At 35.2% G+C, this 17,906-nt stretch overlaps 1 protein-coding gene and 1 non-coding gene across 3 annotated transcripts; one reads left to right on the top strand and one right to left on the bottom strand.

Annotated features, from left to right (window-relative positions):
• Nucleotides 1-1,924: 1,924 nt before the first annotated feature.
• LOC118262101 (uncharacterized) lies at nt 1,925-14,674 on the bottom strand. 2 transcript variants are annotated; one of them, XM_050701353.1, is made up of 9 exons: nt 14,544-14,674; nt 5,491-5,585; nt 4,952-5,013; nt 4,383-4,492; nt 3,984-4,063; nt 3,561-3,640; nt 3,050-3,212; nt 2,698-2,846; nt 1,925-2,339 (listed from the first exon to the last, which is right to left on the bottom strand). In XM_050701353.1, the coding sequence occupies exons 1-9, from the start codon at nt 14,556-14,558 to the stop codon at nt 2,236-2,238; spliced, it is 858 nt and encodes a 285-aa protein (XP_050557310.1). In that variant the 5' UTR covers nt 14,559-14,674; the 3' UTR covers nt 1,925-2,235. The 2 variants fall into 2 exon arrangements, with proteins under 2 accessions (XP_050557310.1, XP_050557311.1); XM_050701354.1 differs by having other exon boundaries at nt 1,925-2,336.
• On the top strand, nt 12,798-12,869 carry Trnam-cau (transfer RNA methionine (anticodon CAU)). The gene has a single exon. It is a non-coding gene; the product is annotated as a tRNA-Met (tRNA).
• Nucleotides 14,675-17,906: the final 3,232 nt, after the last annotated feature.

Below are 17,906 nucleotides of genomic sequence, written 5' to 3'. Positions count from 1 at the left end.
GATGCAGCATCAAGGCCACTACAATGCAGGTCAATGAAAATAAACAAAATGCGGTTTGTGGGCTTTTTGCGATTGTTTTGTTCTTAGCTTTTATTTCTTTTTAATGATAGAAATTTTGATGGTCTATTAGCTGGAACGAATTATAGCTTTTTATTTTAGCAAAACGACAAGTGTGTGTAATTTAATATATTTACGGTTATTATCGCAGTAAAAAGTTTCGAAATTGTTGGAAGATTTTTTCTACCTGTCCGTTTTGAAGGCTTATTGGTGTCAACTAAAGGAACAAGATAAAATAACCTCTTCACAAGACGTCATTGATGTAGATAGGAAATTATAAAAATTCAAATGTTAAAGCATTTTGATCAGACTACTATTTAGAACTCTTATCTCATTCATGGCTATCTGACCAGAAAAAATATCTTCGAAAAAAATTAATAAAATGTATCACCTTAACCCTAAAAACACCTGACCAACGAGAATGACTAATGGACAGAACACACAATAATTGAAACAACATTACAATTTAATTGAATTAAACCGTCCACGTCCATCTCGAGTCAATTATCTGTTATTTATGTCCAATCACATTTCCAATTGGCCATAATTATACGTCCGATTCCTTTGGAGATCATAAACTGGTAACCATTCTCGGAACTTGACAATTTTCTCTTTAGACCTGGAGAAATGGTGGATGTAGGAAAAGGAATCTTGTTGGGAAGGAATAGGGATGATATGGATGATTCTGGATAGTAAATGTAAGTTGGTAAGTCTTATACTTTATAGGATTGAACGCCACAGGATGAGGCTCCGTTAGAGACGATAAAATGCAGTTTAAGTGCTAACGGTAGCAGTTTCGCAGATAAAAGTTAGATTCTACAAGGAAGTATTAATATTGTTAATGATGGCAATCTCACTTCAGGAAGTATTTATTCGATTATTTTTTTATAAATGTTTTGTATTGATATGATCGTTAATTTTGACACGAACTAGTTTTTGGACACTTTCGTTTTATAAAGGAAAGTTAAATTTCCTGTATTTACTTAATCATAGTATTTCATAATTTGGCCTCATTGAAATTAAAAACATAGAAATGTGCAGAAGTATTAATTAATCAGTACCTAAGTGAGCATCTTTGCTGATACCGTTATTGCTGGAAGAGGTAGTTGAAAGGGTATTCGTAACTGTTATATGAATAGTTTTATCTGTAATGGTGATTTAGGCAAAGGCACAGAAATTGCCAACTCTTGTATGTAAAGGATTTATAGTGGTACACCACAAACCATCTTTAGCACCAACAAGGACCCATAAAGCAAAACCCACAGATGTAAAGCATTCAAAATCAGAACACGCTGGCAGATTTGCGACCAGCCAATTACTTACGATACTTTACGATGACTTAAATATGAAGAACTCTAGACCTCAACTCGTTAATCTTATTGCATGTATGAGCGAAACTGACAGAGGTATTTAATGTAACCGTTTTTCACCATATAAAGGGAAATGGAGCTGATTATAAATCTCGGGCAATTTTACTAGTGATACTGGTTAGTTATCTGATAGATAGCGCTGTAATTCGCGATGCTGTTAATTTATTATAGGAGAAAGCGACCGGTCCTGCCGATAGTAGGGCGATGTCGCTCCATATTAGTTATACAGTTGGTAAAGCAGGATTTTCTAAGGAATTTTACTGGAAATCGCTGTTTATGTTTACTTAAGTTGAGGGGAGAACTGGGTAATATAATTGAGAGTGTATGCGTTAACTGGTGGAGGATGTTAAATATCGAATTCACTGCAACTGGACATTTCCTATAGTGGTATTAATTTTTTACTTTATATGAGATCCCTTAAGCTATCGTAGTATGGTATTCTTCTGTTAGCATAGCGGTCTGTTGGAAGTAGAAATTGAGACAAAAAAACGACCAAGTGAACAATTCACAAAAATATATTTTAACATTAAATTTTCGTTATAAATATAAGAAACTACACTGCATTGCTTTAATTTTAATTATCATGTACAGTTCGATGCAAACTTTATTGCGAGAACTGAGGCGATGTGCAAAATTATAATGCCATGGCTTGACAATTTATTAGCATTTATATATTCACATTAAGTTTGCATCCAACTATACGTATCATTCATCATTTATTTCGGTGTTCGAATTAAATGTAATTTTCTATAGTTTCTAAATTAATATAAATTTGTTGGATCACAGTACACTAGTTGGTATCGTTGAGCTACGCTTTGTTTCGTGTGAGGGGTTGTGCTCTGTGGTTCGATTTGGCATCAACAGCTTCTTTGGCATCTTCAGTCCCTTGTTTCAGTTGAGCTGGGGCACCTGCTGATATAGTATCATCATGAGAACGAAGTTTAGTTTTAAAATTAATATTATGATATAATGATGCTTTGCTCACACCATAATAAAATAGTTCATCTTGAAATTTTGTAATCTTTGATTTTTCACTGAGAAATTTTGAACAGATTGATAGGTCTCGTTGATGCCAATGATGCCAGAATCGTGGCATTTAAGCTTCCATTGCCTCTGTCTACCCCAATCGGAGACAGGTATGACATATGTTTGTTTTTCAATTATCATTAAAGTTATTTCAAAGTTTCAAAGTTTATATTATTTCAAAGTTTATTTTACATCTTTAGTGGATAGGATTAGTTAAATGAAATTAAAGGTGAATGGTCCTTACCACTGGGTACTCTCAAGTTAGGCACTTGGCCTGGGTGGGCAAGTTGGGCGACGGGCTGATAGGCTGCAGGGTTGACTGGTCCTTGGAGTCCCACATTTTGAGAGAAGTGGATGGGACCTCTGCCATCTGCTTGGACAGGTTGACCAGCGCTGTGGGAGAAATGCAACAAAATGATGAAGAATATATATATTTTTTTATTCGATAAAAACTAATGCTTGACTACAATCCCACCTGATGGTAAGTAGAATATGATTAGACGATCATGACAAAATTAAAGCCATAAATATAAAAATAATTATAATACAGGTCTCCGAGAGAATTCTAAGCTTTTTTTCTTTTACCAGGAACTTACGCATTAACAAGTCCAGCGTCTTGGTACACCAGATCGTAAGGTCGGTTCTGGTAGCCGATGGGAGAGGGCAGCACCTGTGGCTGCACCAGACCTCGGTTGTAACCAGCATACGGGTTCACGACGCCGTGACCTGATGGGTCTACGAGAACTGTGTTCTGGAAACCTGGAAAGTAACAAGGAATTTTTGAATATAGGATCATTTTTATTTTTATTATTATTCTAATTAAAGCCCTGGAAGGGTCGAATAGGCTCGAAAAACTGCATGCTATAAGTAGTTGAGAATTTCAATTTTGAAGATTCTTTGGAAATCTTTTGAATTTATTCCAGTTAGATCAAATAGGTAGGTAGGTTTTGTAGCAGAAAGTGTCAGTATTTTTTGTTGCTTTTTCACATTTGAAGAAGAATGAGAAACAAGAAGGTATCACATTCCAGATTAGCTTTGGCATCTTGCAGATGACTCTACAAAAGGACTTCGCCATGAAGTTACTTAGAATAAGGACAGTTAATTTACCATTTCCTGGGAACCTAGCGTTTCCTTGCGGCGCTGCAGCAACTATGTACACAGGTTGGTAGCCTCCAATGCTTCCGGGGCTGAAAAAGATAAAAATAAGTTACAGTTTGACTGCATAGTTGGCGCGGTGGCTAGGCAACAGGCTGCCGCGCAACGTGTAGCGGAATTCCCGCATGGAGCAAATCTTTGTCTGATCCACAAATTATTATTGTGGGTACTGAGTGTCATGTGTATGTCATTGTGTATGTTAACTTGTATGTTTATGTAACACACCACGACACAGAAGTAAATTACTAGTATGGAACAACGTTGAAAAAAAAGAAGAAAAAAGGTAGATTTATTACACAAAAATAATCTAAACGAATCTATGACCTTCTAAGTACACTAGTTCTTCTTTGTAATACGTATTATGGCAATAATTACCTGTAACCGGGAACTGGCATGTGCACTATGAAAACTCTTTGTCCAGGCACTAGTCCAGGTATGTTAGGAGCTACTGGATTCTGAAAACACAGTCATAAATATGTAGCCTCCGACAAAATGACTTGACTGTCTTATTTGTCCAACAGGTAAATGCTTAGAAAGGGATTGTAAAAGTACAAAAAATATATTTTCAAGTTTAAAAAAATCACTCCATATTCCTTATTGCCTGGCACTTAGTACATAACCGGGGAAAAGAGGACTAACTATAAAGCAAATTACTGTAAGTGCCTGATAAAAAAAGATTTGCATTATTCACTCTACATTTACTTGCTTTAAAAGTACATGAGGCGTCAAGGCTTAAGTGTAGGCGTAAAGTCTAAATGAGTTATAGATAATTACCTGTTGTGGAGGTTGCTGTGGCTGCTGTACTCCTGGTACCAGCTCGACTTCACTGTCTGGCTCTAAGGACTCCAGACGAGCAGGTGCACCATGAGGACCATTTACACTAACTGTAAAAATGATAAGGGTCTTTATCATCATTATCATCTCAATCATTATGAGGATCTTTAACTAAAATATGTACATTATACACAGCTAAATAAAGGCCTCCCTCTTAAAACGGGGTTGGTTATAACATAATCCCAACGCCTTTTTTTGAGGGGGAAAAATATTCTGTGGCTTCTCCCTCCTTGGGTGAGACGAGAGGAAGTGTCAGACTCTTACTGACTAAAAACCACCCCGTTCCTTTTGCTACTTTGAGCCGGAGCCCCGGGAAATTGGATGTAGCTCCGGATTGGGATAATCCCAACCCTTGGTAGGTGATTTGGGGCTTGGTAGGTGGTGCCCTCGGGACTTCGTAAGTGTTTGAAGTTTCAGGACGTATGCAGGTTTTATAGTTATTTTTTACTTCCACAATTTCGAAACGACATGCAAGTGATTATAAAGCCAGATCTAATCACAGCACTAACCTTGTTTCTGTTCAGCCGGTCTGTAGTAGTTATCAACTGGTTGCTCTATAAAGTAATCCAGTCTGTGAAGTAAAGAAATAGTTTGTTTTACTCATAAACATTCAATTGTTTTATAATTTTTATAGTATCACATTATCATCTTATTAGTGGCTATTGCTGACCAAAGCCTCTTATTACGTGGATAAGGTTTGGGCGTATATTACCACGCTTGCTCAATGTGGGTTGGCGATTTAAAAAGTATAATTAGAAATTATAAGCCCAAGTTTCCTTACAATGTTTTTCTTCGCCGTTTGTCAGTGGTGTCTAAATAATCTTAGAAAGTACCTATAACTCGGAAAATGTCACATTGGTACTTGCCGTTGGTGGGTTTCGAACCCGCACCCTTATGCATGAGAAGTGGACGTCTTAAACCTCCGAGCCACCACGACGTTTTATAATTATTGTGCGTGTTTTAATATGTCTATCCATATCAAGTTAGTTTTGTTCAACGTCAGCCTTATTTAAATTGGTGATGATAGAATAGTAAGAAAGCTACATACGGATTTAGCTGGTGCAGTCCTGCTTGCTGAGGGTATCGCTGTTGTGGTGGGGGAGGCGCAGCACTCACCACTGCGACTACTGCCGCTACCAGATACTGGAAACAAGAGAATATTAACTTAATTTTGTTCATTCAATTTAAAATCAATAGTAGTTCCTAATCAAAACAGAAATGTGGTTGAAGTATCCATACCTTTTATACTATATTTGCCTAGTTCTACTATTCTAAATCCTTTGAATGCCTACAGATAACTGTTGAAGGCAAATAACTAATGTAGATCACCGGTGACCTACGCGGCAGTTAACGTGTTAAAGTACCTAATAGGGTTGTGTGCAATGTGAAATTATTGTTAAAAGGGAAGTAAATCTGAGTCTTATCCATAACACACATTTTTAAACTAACTTAAAACAAACCTAAGGCAAAAACCTTGCCAATCAAAGAGACGGACTAGATGTTCACATATTCAATGGGGTCATGTCGAAATATCCCATCTTAAAATTCCGATAGAAAACGAAGGACGATGTCAAATCACCTTGTTATCTCGGTTACATCTCGTTTGTAAATAATTACAATTCAGATCAGGAGTCCAGCCTTCGAGTAGGTCACACTTCTGAGGCCAAGTTATTGCATTCATTTCATTTGAGGTTCGCGTCACTTGTGAAATTTGACTCATCACTCATCACCACCAATGTATTTAGAATTTATAATTGTTATACTTTTCCTGTTTTGACGTGCAGTGCGGAGTGCGTGCTTTGTTTTCCTTAAGTGCATTGGAGTCTTAAACAGAGTTTATGATTTAACCGACTTCAATCAAAACAGTAATATGAATAAGGTGTGTAGTGTCAGTGGTTGCGAGGTTCATAGCCGAGAAAGAAGTACTGATCCTGCCTGCTAGAAGGATACAAAATCTAGAATAGTGACCAGGCTATGCCTTGCCACAGGTGGGGCCCATTAGGGTTGATGCCTGATCCGGATCTGACACAGACTATCTAGCTGGGTTTATCGGTGCTCCAGCTCGAAAATCATACCGGGGCTTCGGGTCGAAAAGCAGGAGAAGGAACGGGGTGGTTTTTAGTCAGTAAGAGTCTGACACTCCCTTTCGCCTTGCCCAAGGCGGGAGAAGTCATTGGATGATTTTCCACCCTAAAAAAAATGTAAGCTCGAAAATCAGGAGTAGGAACAGGGTGGTTTTTAGTCAGTAAGAGTCTGAATCGCGCTCTCGCTTCAGCCAAGGCGGGAGAAGTCATTGGATTAACTTATTGAAAACTAGCTCGATGTCATCTTCTTTAATAATAAAAAAATATATTGCGCTTAGCCGACTCTACGAAGGTTTACGACAAAATATTTACGTTAATCTACGATACAGCTATTTGTTAAATAAATTTTACTAGTCATTACGTAATTAGTATTTGCCGTTACCTTATTTAAAACATTTCTGACTATTTTTATCCCTATCAAGCCCCTATTAACCCTATAATAGTCAGAAATGTTTAAAATAAGGTAACGGACAAACACTAATAACGTAATGACCACAACATACGAAATTACGAAGTTTCTTACATGAAATCCATTATGTAGCATAATAGTTTATAAACTGTCTAAACTGTAAAGTTCCGCTAGTCAAATGATATAAATCATCTAGAAATCATGTTGTTTCCCCGTCCATTGCAGTGGAACAGTTAAATAATGTGTTACGACTTACGAACAAATTCACTGTGCGTATCAGAATTACAGGCTCATTATAATATCGATGTAACTGCATGTAAACTAACTGAGGGGTTAGTATGAGTTTGTTTTATGTTTAATGTGATTGAAATGAGAGAGCGTTCGGCGCTCACATTGGTTGGTTTATTCTAGCCGGTCAATCAGAGCTCCAAACGCGTTCTAACGCGTACACTAAGCACCTTTGCCGTGACCACGTTCGCTATAGTGCCAAATAATGGAATCTACGTTAAACTCTTTGCTTAGATACGTTGCAATAATAATAATACATTAGCATTTATATAATAAATTATTTAACTTCGGTGTTAAAATCTTAAATAATATCAAACACAAAAAATATATATTTTCAAAACCTTATTAAATGATCTTAAAAATTCATCATCGGATTTTGAGCAATTAACCCACAGACAGACCCCAGACATTATACACGTATAATATGAATTAAGATGAACCTCTTATCTATAAATCAGCTAAAAGTGATTAACACAATTGTTTTTTTTTCGAATATAGGTAGTCAAAGTTCTTGATTATTCACTTCTGTTGACATACCTCCCTCCTGTAGACACTAAGTCTACAGTAAAGATGTCTACAGGAGAGACACATTTTTATAAATCAAAGATGGCAGCCTTCCATTAGAGGTAAGAATTTAAGCAATGTAATATTTGCAAACCGCGCCCACATATGCACTTACTATCTATGTTTTTATATATTTGCAAAGGTTACTTACTCAGGTATCCTAGTCACAGGAAAGACACACTGATCTCGACTGAAAAATTGTGTATTTGAATAATATAAAGAGTTTCTCTTATCACACGCACTTTACGTAAAATTACAACCGAGCAAATGACAGAGAATGCAATGCTACCAACACAAGAGACAAAATAAAAACGATGCCTTCATCTTTAGCAAATTTAGGCTCATTTTATTTGTCTACAGAAGTAGACCCAAAATTTGTGAACATCATTTTTATGACGTTTAATTCCAAATTAAGGTTTATATATTTATTTATTCGTTATGTTATGAATATTTGATAATATGACTGATGTAATAAAACGAATTAAAAGTATCAAAAGTATCTGTATATATTTTTAATTATCACTTGAACTCAACTACCTGCCATCCGAACAGTCTACAGAAGGGGATCTTTTCAGATTCAAAAGCGAGAAAAATGAAATAAATTTCGGTTAAGCTGATTTTTTTTATGATCCAGAAAAAGTTTTCCAGACGAAATAATTATTAAAGCGATTTAATGTTGATATGATATTTAAATAACGGTTTTTAAGTTGTATGAACATTTTTTTCTCCTTTTGTGTTTGACCCATAAATGCCTGCATGGCATGTCAATCAGCTGACAGTCGAGTATTTTTCTTTGTACCATCATTACATAAATCGTTAAAAATAAACAACACACAATCGATTAATTTTATCGATTAGCTAGCACATTGCTTGTTGATGGCTTGTTCCGTAATGAGAGTAATTTTAGTTATGCGTGTTTATAGGTATTTATTAGGCATAACGTAATGCATAAAAAGTACCTATGTAATTTAAAATCGTATAAAAATCTTATTTAACTACATAATATGTAGACATAGACCCGGAGCTGATAACCTAGCGGTTTTACTGGGGTTCCGGCTGAATACGCCGCTTATCATATACACCGCAATCGAATATTCGAATCACCATGGTAAGTAATCTTCGTCGCACATGAACACCCGAAACACAAGATGCGTTAAAAGTATGTTTTCGGCCTTTTGGGGGTTAGGAATATAAGGGTTGATGGGGAATCGAGGATTGGGAAGATTGGGTAACCTCACTCACACAACGAAACATAACGCAAGCGTTGTTTCACGTCGGTTTTCTGTGAGGTCGTAGTATCACTCCAGTTGAACTGACCCCTTCATGCCGATAAAATATTTTAAGAAACCTGCGTATCCGATTCACTGATGTCGTAGCTCGTACTAAGTACTACCATCCACCATGCCATACCTGGCATTATATTAGTTCCTTAATCCCCCGTCACACAAGTTGTTTTGAGCGCCACGTCATCCTTTAATGAACTTCACTAGAATTACCATAGGCATTTGTACGAGTGCGCTCAGTTGCGGTAATCCGAATAATTACTGTTCATAAATATTCAACTTGTTTGCTAGTTAGTGCGATCTTTGCTTATTTTTCCCACAAATTGTTTTATATTATTAATTGGTGTTTTATACTGTGTGATGTTCTCAAGGCATGACATTTTTGGTTTAAAGGAATGATTCTATTAAATATCTTTTGTTTAAATGTATTTTATTTTAAGTTTGAGCAGTACTCAATAAGACTTACCTAGGTAGTCTTGTTAAGTGTTCTCTAAAGAAAAAAGTTCTGGTAGTTTAGTAAATATTGTAAGTAAACTAATACGTGATAGTTAATGATTTATTATTACTGTTGCAATTGTGAACAAGTAATTGAAATCCATCACTCGTTACCATAACTAATAAACATTTATTAGGGAGCGTCAGACTCTTACTGAACAAGGTGGTTTTTAGTCAGTAAGAGTTTGACTAGCCGGTGCCAGAAGTTATCAGATGATTTCTCCGCCTCAAAAAAAACAGTAATCATTAATTATACAATTTACCTACCAAGGAAACATCAACGATCGGCTCGCAATCTTTAATTCTATATTAATCCACAACTACCTTAATCATTTAATAACGCTTTAAACCACAATTAACCGCAATGGCTATTTAATTTTACAGGAAACTGCGGAAAATTTAACCGCAATGTGCTTCTACTATGATCATAATTCCTATGATCCTATAGCCGGACACATCACCAGTGTAATTTGAGTGCACGGAACGGAAGGAAGCTTGTATGTAAGTAGCTGTCACATTAGTATGTGACAACCGTCCGTCTGGTGGGACCTTCACCTACTTACTATATCATCTACCCGTGGTCATTGCAATCGTAAACTGAATTTGTCACATACTGCCATACCTATGTGATACGCCCATGCTGATATTGGGAACAAATGTAATAAAACATTAAAAAAATATATGTGTTTCATTTTCCTAATCTGACCAACTTTAAACAAGAATGAAACCTCTTTAGTGAATTTTGGATGAATTGCTTTTTTTCTGCAGCGACTAATGGATATAAATAAAACTGGCCGAAAATAAATCAAACTATTGGCACAGATGTCGTAAGCGTAACAAAGAGGTTGAAAGAAAAAAAAGTTGTTACATTTTTTACTGTATAAAAATAATTTAATATAATGCTATTATAATTTTATTAATTATTTTTTTATTTATAATGAAATACGATAAAAATAAAAATGTAATTTAAAATACGAAAAAATATTACTAGCACACATATTTTAATAAAAAAATAAATGTCAATGATATTCCAATTTCAAATTAAATTATTACATTCCTTTTTTTATCTATAGTTTGATTCTTTTCACAAATTTTCCAACAAATTCTTGAACTTGATACATCAAAAATCTTTCCTGGAAGTTGTAACTTGACATAACATGTACTTGTGATAAAAATTCATACAAGACGGTCGTTATGCCCTTGACCTTGGAGTAATAATTTCGTCGGAGTGACACGTCAAGGGATCATTCAACTTCTGTCCTATACCACTACCGCTGGGAACTATACAAGGTCGATAAGTAAATTGTACTACAGTATTGTCTGAGAGAGCTATTGTTTTGATGAAATTGCTGATAGGTAGGTCAGTTCTTGCTTTTATTTAGGTTTATGTATCAATTTTTTTGATCACATACCGATGTGAGATGTATGAATTTGGAAGGGAACTACAGAATCATGCATGTTTGTCTAAAATAATGATCGTGTCGTGGCTTCAGACGACCATATAGGGTGTAAAACGAAACGCTCCCGAAAAACGCCATTTCAATCGTTTTTGTTTAAAACACATACAATACAATAAAACACACATAAAATAAACATTGAATACCATTATTCAAAAAAAGAAAACTTGGTTTTGTACAATCGCCTGTTTGCGGCGTTTGGGAGCGTTCCGTTTACAGCCTGTAAAATACTTTTTTCACTGCTCATAGCTATGGGTTGGCTTGTTTAATAAATAGGTTGTTTCATCTTTATAAATAACTTTAACGTAGGTTATATTTATCTGGGAACTTTTACAGATAACCATCTTTATACTTACAAACACGTAAAAATATTCCATACATGTTACCTCAAATAAAAATATGTCCTCTAAAACCACATAAAACCTAACCAGTTCTATTCAATCAAGATAACGATAACGTGGTAACCGTTTTTCCCTAACACATTGTAATGGGTCATACCGCCGCACTCAGAGTCATTTAATGGTTACTTAACCCAGTCCTTAGCAATTGGGCAGTTTCCTAGGTCAAAAATAAATTATTTTGACTTTTCAATACAATAGAATATCCCAATATAATCGTACTTTCATTCATTAATTTGATGACATACTTAATTTTTAAATTTTTCTTGCGAAATAAGTATACTATTTGACGCAAAAAATTATGACGTCATAATTTACAATCACCTACAAAATTCATAGAAAAATAATCGTTTTTGACATTTCTATAAAAGTATTGAATTTGACAACCGTATTGTTTTCTATACAAAAATCGTCACTAAGGAATAGTTTAAGTAACCATTAAATATCTCTGAGTGCGGCGGTTGGTCTTGCGAAATGATTACGAAAACAATGACACATTGGAAACTGTCACACGCACTTAAACACGGGGCATTTAAGTAAGCGTTTGAGCGATTCCTTTTGCGACACTGTGTAACGCAAGTTGGAGCAATTTGGTCGTAATTACGTGTGAGGACGGCAAGGGACGCGCGTCGCTGGTCGTGCGTGTGTACTAGGCTTTGATGACCTGCTTTTGTTGAGGATTTTCGTCTTATGGTTTTCTAGGTAAGGTAGGTCTTGGTGTTTTAGTGTTGTGTTTGTGTAGAGCCTTGTTTATATGCCTAATTCCTAGTATCGTAAGCATTATTTGCCTGTTTGCCGTTGCATAAGGCAGAACGATGTATCAACAATATCATGATCATAGAAATTAAGACAAGTTATTTTACTAATCGTTAATTTTACTGTAATATAATAAAGTAAATATTTTAATATGTTTTAAAAAACGGAAACCGTCTTTAAATGCAAAGTGCGATGTTCTATTTTTTTAAGTCGGGTGTTATATACGCAAAATCTTCCTAAGTCTAAGGAATACTAGATTGAAAACAGCAACCAAATCGGTTCAGCCAAACCCGAGATGATTGCGCACAAACATACAGGATAAACTGAGAACCTTTTTTTGAAGTCGATTAAAATTAGATAGTGGACATAGATCTAATGTTTTCAATATTTTTTAGATTAGTTACGCAGTCGTGTAGACGAAGAAATATAGATACTGTACAGTATATTACATTATTTGTATCTAAGAAACACATATAAACTATTTCAAATAAATTAGATAAAATCGTTGTCAGTGTATGCTATCAGCGTACTACATATTTTTGTGAGCAAATATATCTACCGCCCACCGTGCGGCCTCGCGCCTGAAGAAGCCGGTTACAAATTTCAGCGGGGGCTTACAAGAGCAGAGTGGCGCAGTGGAAGCGTGCTGGGCCCATAACCCAGAGGTCCGTGGATCGAAACCACGCTCTGCTAGAAAATATTTTTATTTCTTTCCTTTTTAATGTAAAATAATTTTGTTTTTCTTCAATGATGTTTATTTTGTTAAGTAAAATAAAATGAAAATTATGTTTTTTTCAGTAATTTCATATCTAATGCAAAACTACCATTTAATCTTCTTGCGAAATCTAACTTTAAGCTTTGTGTTTGGTTTTATTTAGTTTTTCTTATATTTCAATACTGAGATTTTAACTATTTAAATGTCAAAGTTCTATATATTTCATTAATGATCGGAAATAAGAAATGCTACTAGAGTTCATATCTAACGTGCGAGACAGAGGTTAATGACCTCAGAGTTTGTTATGTTAAACGAAAATATTATTCTTACGCAACTTATTTTAAAATCACCGTTAACTTGGTATTTCAGGCACTGAAAATAGTGTTTTTAAAACAAATTCAATATTTTAGTTAAAACAAAAGAATGAATGATTAAACACAGATTTTAGTGAGTAATTAATATTAATGTTGTTTTTAAATTATGTTTGACGATAAATTTAATTTATTTTATAAGGAAAAATATTCATACATGTTCTAGGTTTTTCTAGTTTATGAGAGAAAATAGTTTTCTTACTTATCTAAAAATGATCTAGAAACTCATTTAATATAATATAATAAAGTACCTTCTTGTTAATAAAAGAAGAACTGCGTGAGGTCACGATCGTATCTACTTCAATGTTCACAGAACATGTCGGCGTCTAAACAACTTAATTGGATTACACCTTGTTTCCGTAAAAACAAAAGCGCTTTAATTGGTTTGTCTAATTCCAATCAGGAAGTTGATTCCACGGATGTTATACTAATCGCGATAATGTTGATGTTCGTACGTTGTGTTGAAAATCTATTGTTATAGGCATAGGACACTGAGATTATTTATTTATCAAACTGTTAAACATATATAGTGGTACCGTAAAACGGGGGTGACAGTATTCGAGGGGTGAATAGATACATATAGCCCAGTATATGGCACTGGCTTAACCACTATTACATGGGATTTATAACATCAATGGTGAAAAGTGGATGGACACCTCTGCCTACCCCTTCCGAGATAAAAGGCGTGACGTTGAATAAATGTTTGGAAATGTTCTAACATCTATTTACCTCTCTCTTGTGTCTATTTACCCTTTAAATTCTATTCACTCCGTTTTACCATTATCAAAAACTCAAAAGTCCGGCTAATTGACGACCTCTTTCAGTCAGTCAGTTACACTAGTAATAAAATGTCTTTTAAAATACAGTAAGGTAATATAATAAAATAGAAAATATTTCTTTACCTATACAACCCCGGAGCTGCGGCCTTAGCGAATAGCAACGGGGTGGTTTTAGTCAGTAAGAGTTTGACATTCCCCCTCACCTCAACTAAGGCGGTAGAAGTCATTGGATGACGTCCCCCTCAAGTTAATAAGTTTAGGCTAAGTTACTGAAAATCAGCCTTTCTTGGGAAAAGAGTTGAATAACCTCATGAGAAGAATATTGTAGTACTTTAAATTCCTGGTTTCCTACCAGTAATAAGCTATCTAAAATATATTTATTTATAATAATATAATTAATCGTAAAAGACTTTTATAACCTTACGTGAAAAAAATGTACTATAGTTCCATAACATTTTAACTTATAAATTGAAAGAAAAAAGCAAAAATAAAATGAACTTACGAAGTAAACAGCCATATTTCACTAGTCGAGTTGACCCGCGCACTATACTGTACTGTGTAACAATGAGCGTGCGCCGGTCAACTCACACTTATATGAGACGTTCGGCTTGCGTGCACGACGCTATAGGGATAAATTATACGCCTAGTATTATGAATTGATCTAACTTTTCACATATAAAAACCCATATATTACAATATTCAGTCATGTAGAAATTGTTTAGAAAATAACTTATAATTGTTACGCGATAAAAAGGTATAGAGGTAGACGTAATGAGGTTTCCTAATTTTTTAAAAGGTAAAGTAAAACATGATAAGTATTAATTACCTAGTCCTTTTTTAAGAATCACTGAGGTGTTGTATTTCGTAGATTTTTTTGTTTTCTTTATTCAAATTGGAAATAGTAAGGCAATGTTTAGCCTACGTTCGTATTATGTCAACTGAATGAGATGAGTTCTGAGCTCTCTCAGGCCAGCAACCTATGACAATATCTTTCTTAATATTCGTAGCGAATCGATTTGTAAAAGTACGAGTAGGTATATTTACTATTTTCTATTTTTACTGTCTTTTGCCATAATACGTAAAAGCAATGATTCTGTTTCTGTAAAAAAAACCTGACTGGTTTCTTGGGTCTGGTTCATTCATTCTTCGTACTTTGGTAATAAAAACATAAAATAAATAGTTGGTATATATTATTAATGTATTGAAATTATAGACCACATTATATTTGATTGATTTTTTATGGTCTATAGACACCGAAACATCAGAGGCGTTGCGGGCCTTTTGGGAGTAGTTAGGAAATTGAGAATTGGAAAGATTGGGAAGGGGCTCTGGCAACCTCACTCATCGTGAGCGAAGGGGTGTCTGAAATGACAAACTAGTCATAGACTTCTCCTTTGGTTTTCTTGCCAAATTCCTGTTTTCTACGACTAGTAGTTCTGGACATGCGTTGTTTGTTGAACTCAATCGTTAGTAACGGAAGAGATCTATGTCACAAATTTTGTTTAAAATAATCCTTCCGTTGTTTCTAGCTACAAGTGTAAGGTGAACATTGGATAATTAAAAACAAAAAAATATTTCGCGATACAAAAATTTTGTATTACAAATTGTAAATTTTTCTTAAACGAATTTTTAATGCTAAATTATTCTATTGTAGAACAATGAAACTGGGTCATGTTATGAAAAAAGCTATGACAATATCACAATAGATGGAATATTTTCTCGTAATATTCATAGAGATGGTGATCTAAATAACTTGTGTTACCAATTGTGGATGACTGCTTAGAACCAGTTCAATGTCGACTTAGGTTGTAAAACTTGACATCTAGGTGGAAAATCTAGGCTTATCTGATAAACTAACAAGCGGTTACAACATTATTCATAAGAAGGAAGTCATAAATAGGTTTTGTGCAAAAGTCCCAAGGCATTTTTAATAAACAATAGTGAGCATTGGCATTGTCTACGAATAATAACTACAGGTTTTTCTATTATTAGTGTTCAAAAATAAATATTATTGTGATTCTCTTTGACTTTTTTCAAGTTACCTAGCTAAAAGGCAATTAAGGATTCACTATTCCTATGTGTAAATTGCGTCGCGTTACGCGCACGGCCCTAAGAGCTATCAAACTACCGATGAGGCCCAGTACGCTGATTCCCTATCCGAGCGAACCTAACCATAGCTGCGAACTAACTAATGGGTTACCGGGGTTCCGGCACAAAGTAGGAGTAGAAACGGGGTGATTTTTAGTAAATAAAAGTCTGATACTCTCCGCCTCATCCAAGGCAGGAGAAGTTATTGGATGATTTCCCCTCCTCAAAAAAGTGTTCACTTGTTTAGTTAATTTACTGAAACTTTTCAGGAAGCTTTCATGCCTGGCCCTCGGTAGCTAGTTTTAGTATAGTCGAATCTTTTGGTACAAATTAGTAATATTTATAAATCTCTTCACATTATGAGTTAAGAAAATACGTTCTATTTAATGTATAGTTAGTTGAATCATTGATAAACAATACATCTTCATCACTACATTGACAGAGACTAGGAAACATTGATGTATTAAAAGATAAGTAAGCGATGACTGTCGACGAGTGATTAGATGCACAAACAAACAAACAACCGCCTTGTCTCACTCACTGTGTTGTTGCTGGCAACATACCAATTGGGTATATAAGAGTTATTGTGTGTGTAGAGGAAGTTATGGTGAAGAAAATTATGAATGTCCTTTACTAAAGTTTAATAGTATGGCCCTTTGTTTCTATAAAAGCACCCCGATTAAGTCTTTGATTGCCAATAGAAAACTGTTGAAGGCAAATCCTCCGCTAACGTCGGTCACCGGTGACCACCACGGCGTTCAATGTGTTTTAAAGAAAGTTTTTGATCGGCTTAATTGATACCATACCTTCTGGTGCTGTGGACTACGGCTCGAAAAGCAGGAGTAGGAACAGGGTGGTTTTTAGTCAGCCACAGTCTGACACTTTCTCTCGCCTCGCCCAAAGCGGGAGAAGTCATTGAATGATTTCGCCCTCAAAAATCACGAAGTAATAAACCCACTACCTAATTGGCAACCAAATATAATATTGCACAGTGCATAAAGATATGAATATTATGATGGTGGAAGGTTTTCAACACAGAAGTCTATTTACGATGTCGCTTGATAGCAAATATGACAGTCGCATTGTTTTAAATATTATTGTCGCTCATTGTTTTAATTACAAATCTACAATTAGAAAGTTTAATTTTCATTCTGCGGTTATAAAAATACCGCATACTAACCATTGTCAAGTCACCTCATACAGTTTAACAAGTCATATAATTTTGTCTCATTAACATAAAGTTTCATTTATACTAATGACATAATATTGTGTCGGCGACCCAAAACCGCTCTGACAATGCAAACGACGTGCTTCTTTCTTTGCCGAACATTGAATGGGAATTATGTAAAAACTTATTTTGTGTGGTAACAAATAATGGGAGCTGTAATAACTGTCCACGTGGAAGTTAATCCCTTTGTCAAATGGTAACACGGTTTAGGAAAATAGAATACTTTAGTAGAGAGTGTCTTTTATGTCGATATTTTTGAGGAAATTATGAGTTTTTCCACCAGAGATGTGCTATTTCGTTATGCTACGAAGATGTACGGTAATAGCTAAGCTGTGAAACGATATGACTGTTTCCACTGATACTAAGCTATGTAGCTGTGCGAGTACGATGTGCTATAAAGATGTGCCGCCACAAAGAAGCTGTGCGATGTGTCGATATTAGGAAGCCATCCATAGCACGCATCTTTCCAAATAAAAACTGCTTAGCTGAGTCCGTTTCCAACAATGCTAAGCTATGTGTACCAATGAATAGGATTGGTAGAAGCCAAAC

The sequence above is a fragment of the Spodoptera frugiperda genome, chromosome 20, assembly GCF_023101765.2.
Source record: "Spodoptera frugiperda isolate SF20-4 chromosome 20, AGI-APGP_CSIRO_Sfru_2.0, whole genome shotgun sequence".
In the NCBI taxonomy this organism is placed as follows: Eukaryota; Metazoa; Arthropoda; class Insecta; order Lepidoptera; family Noctuidae; genus Spodoptera; species Spodoptera frugiperda.
Note: the sequence above shows the minus strand (reverse complement) of the source record. Positions and strands in the feature narration are given on the sequence as shown.

Coding starts and splice junctions, on each gene's coding strand:
- LOC118262101 (XM_050701353.1), bottom strand. Junction 4,493..4,951: donor ACCGGCTGAACAGAAACAAG/GTTAGTGCTGTG, acceptor TCATTTTTACAG/TTAGTGTAAATGGTCCTCAT. Junction 4,064..4,382: donor CACAGCAACCTCCACAACAG/GTAATTATCTAT, acceptor CTGTGTTTTCAG/AATCCAGTAGCTCCTAACAT.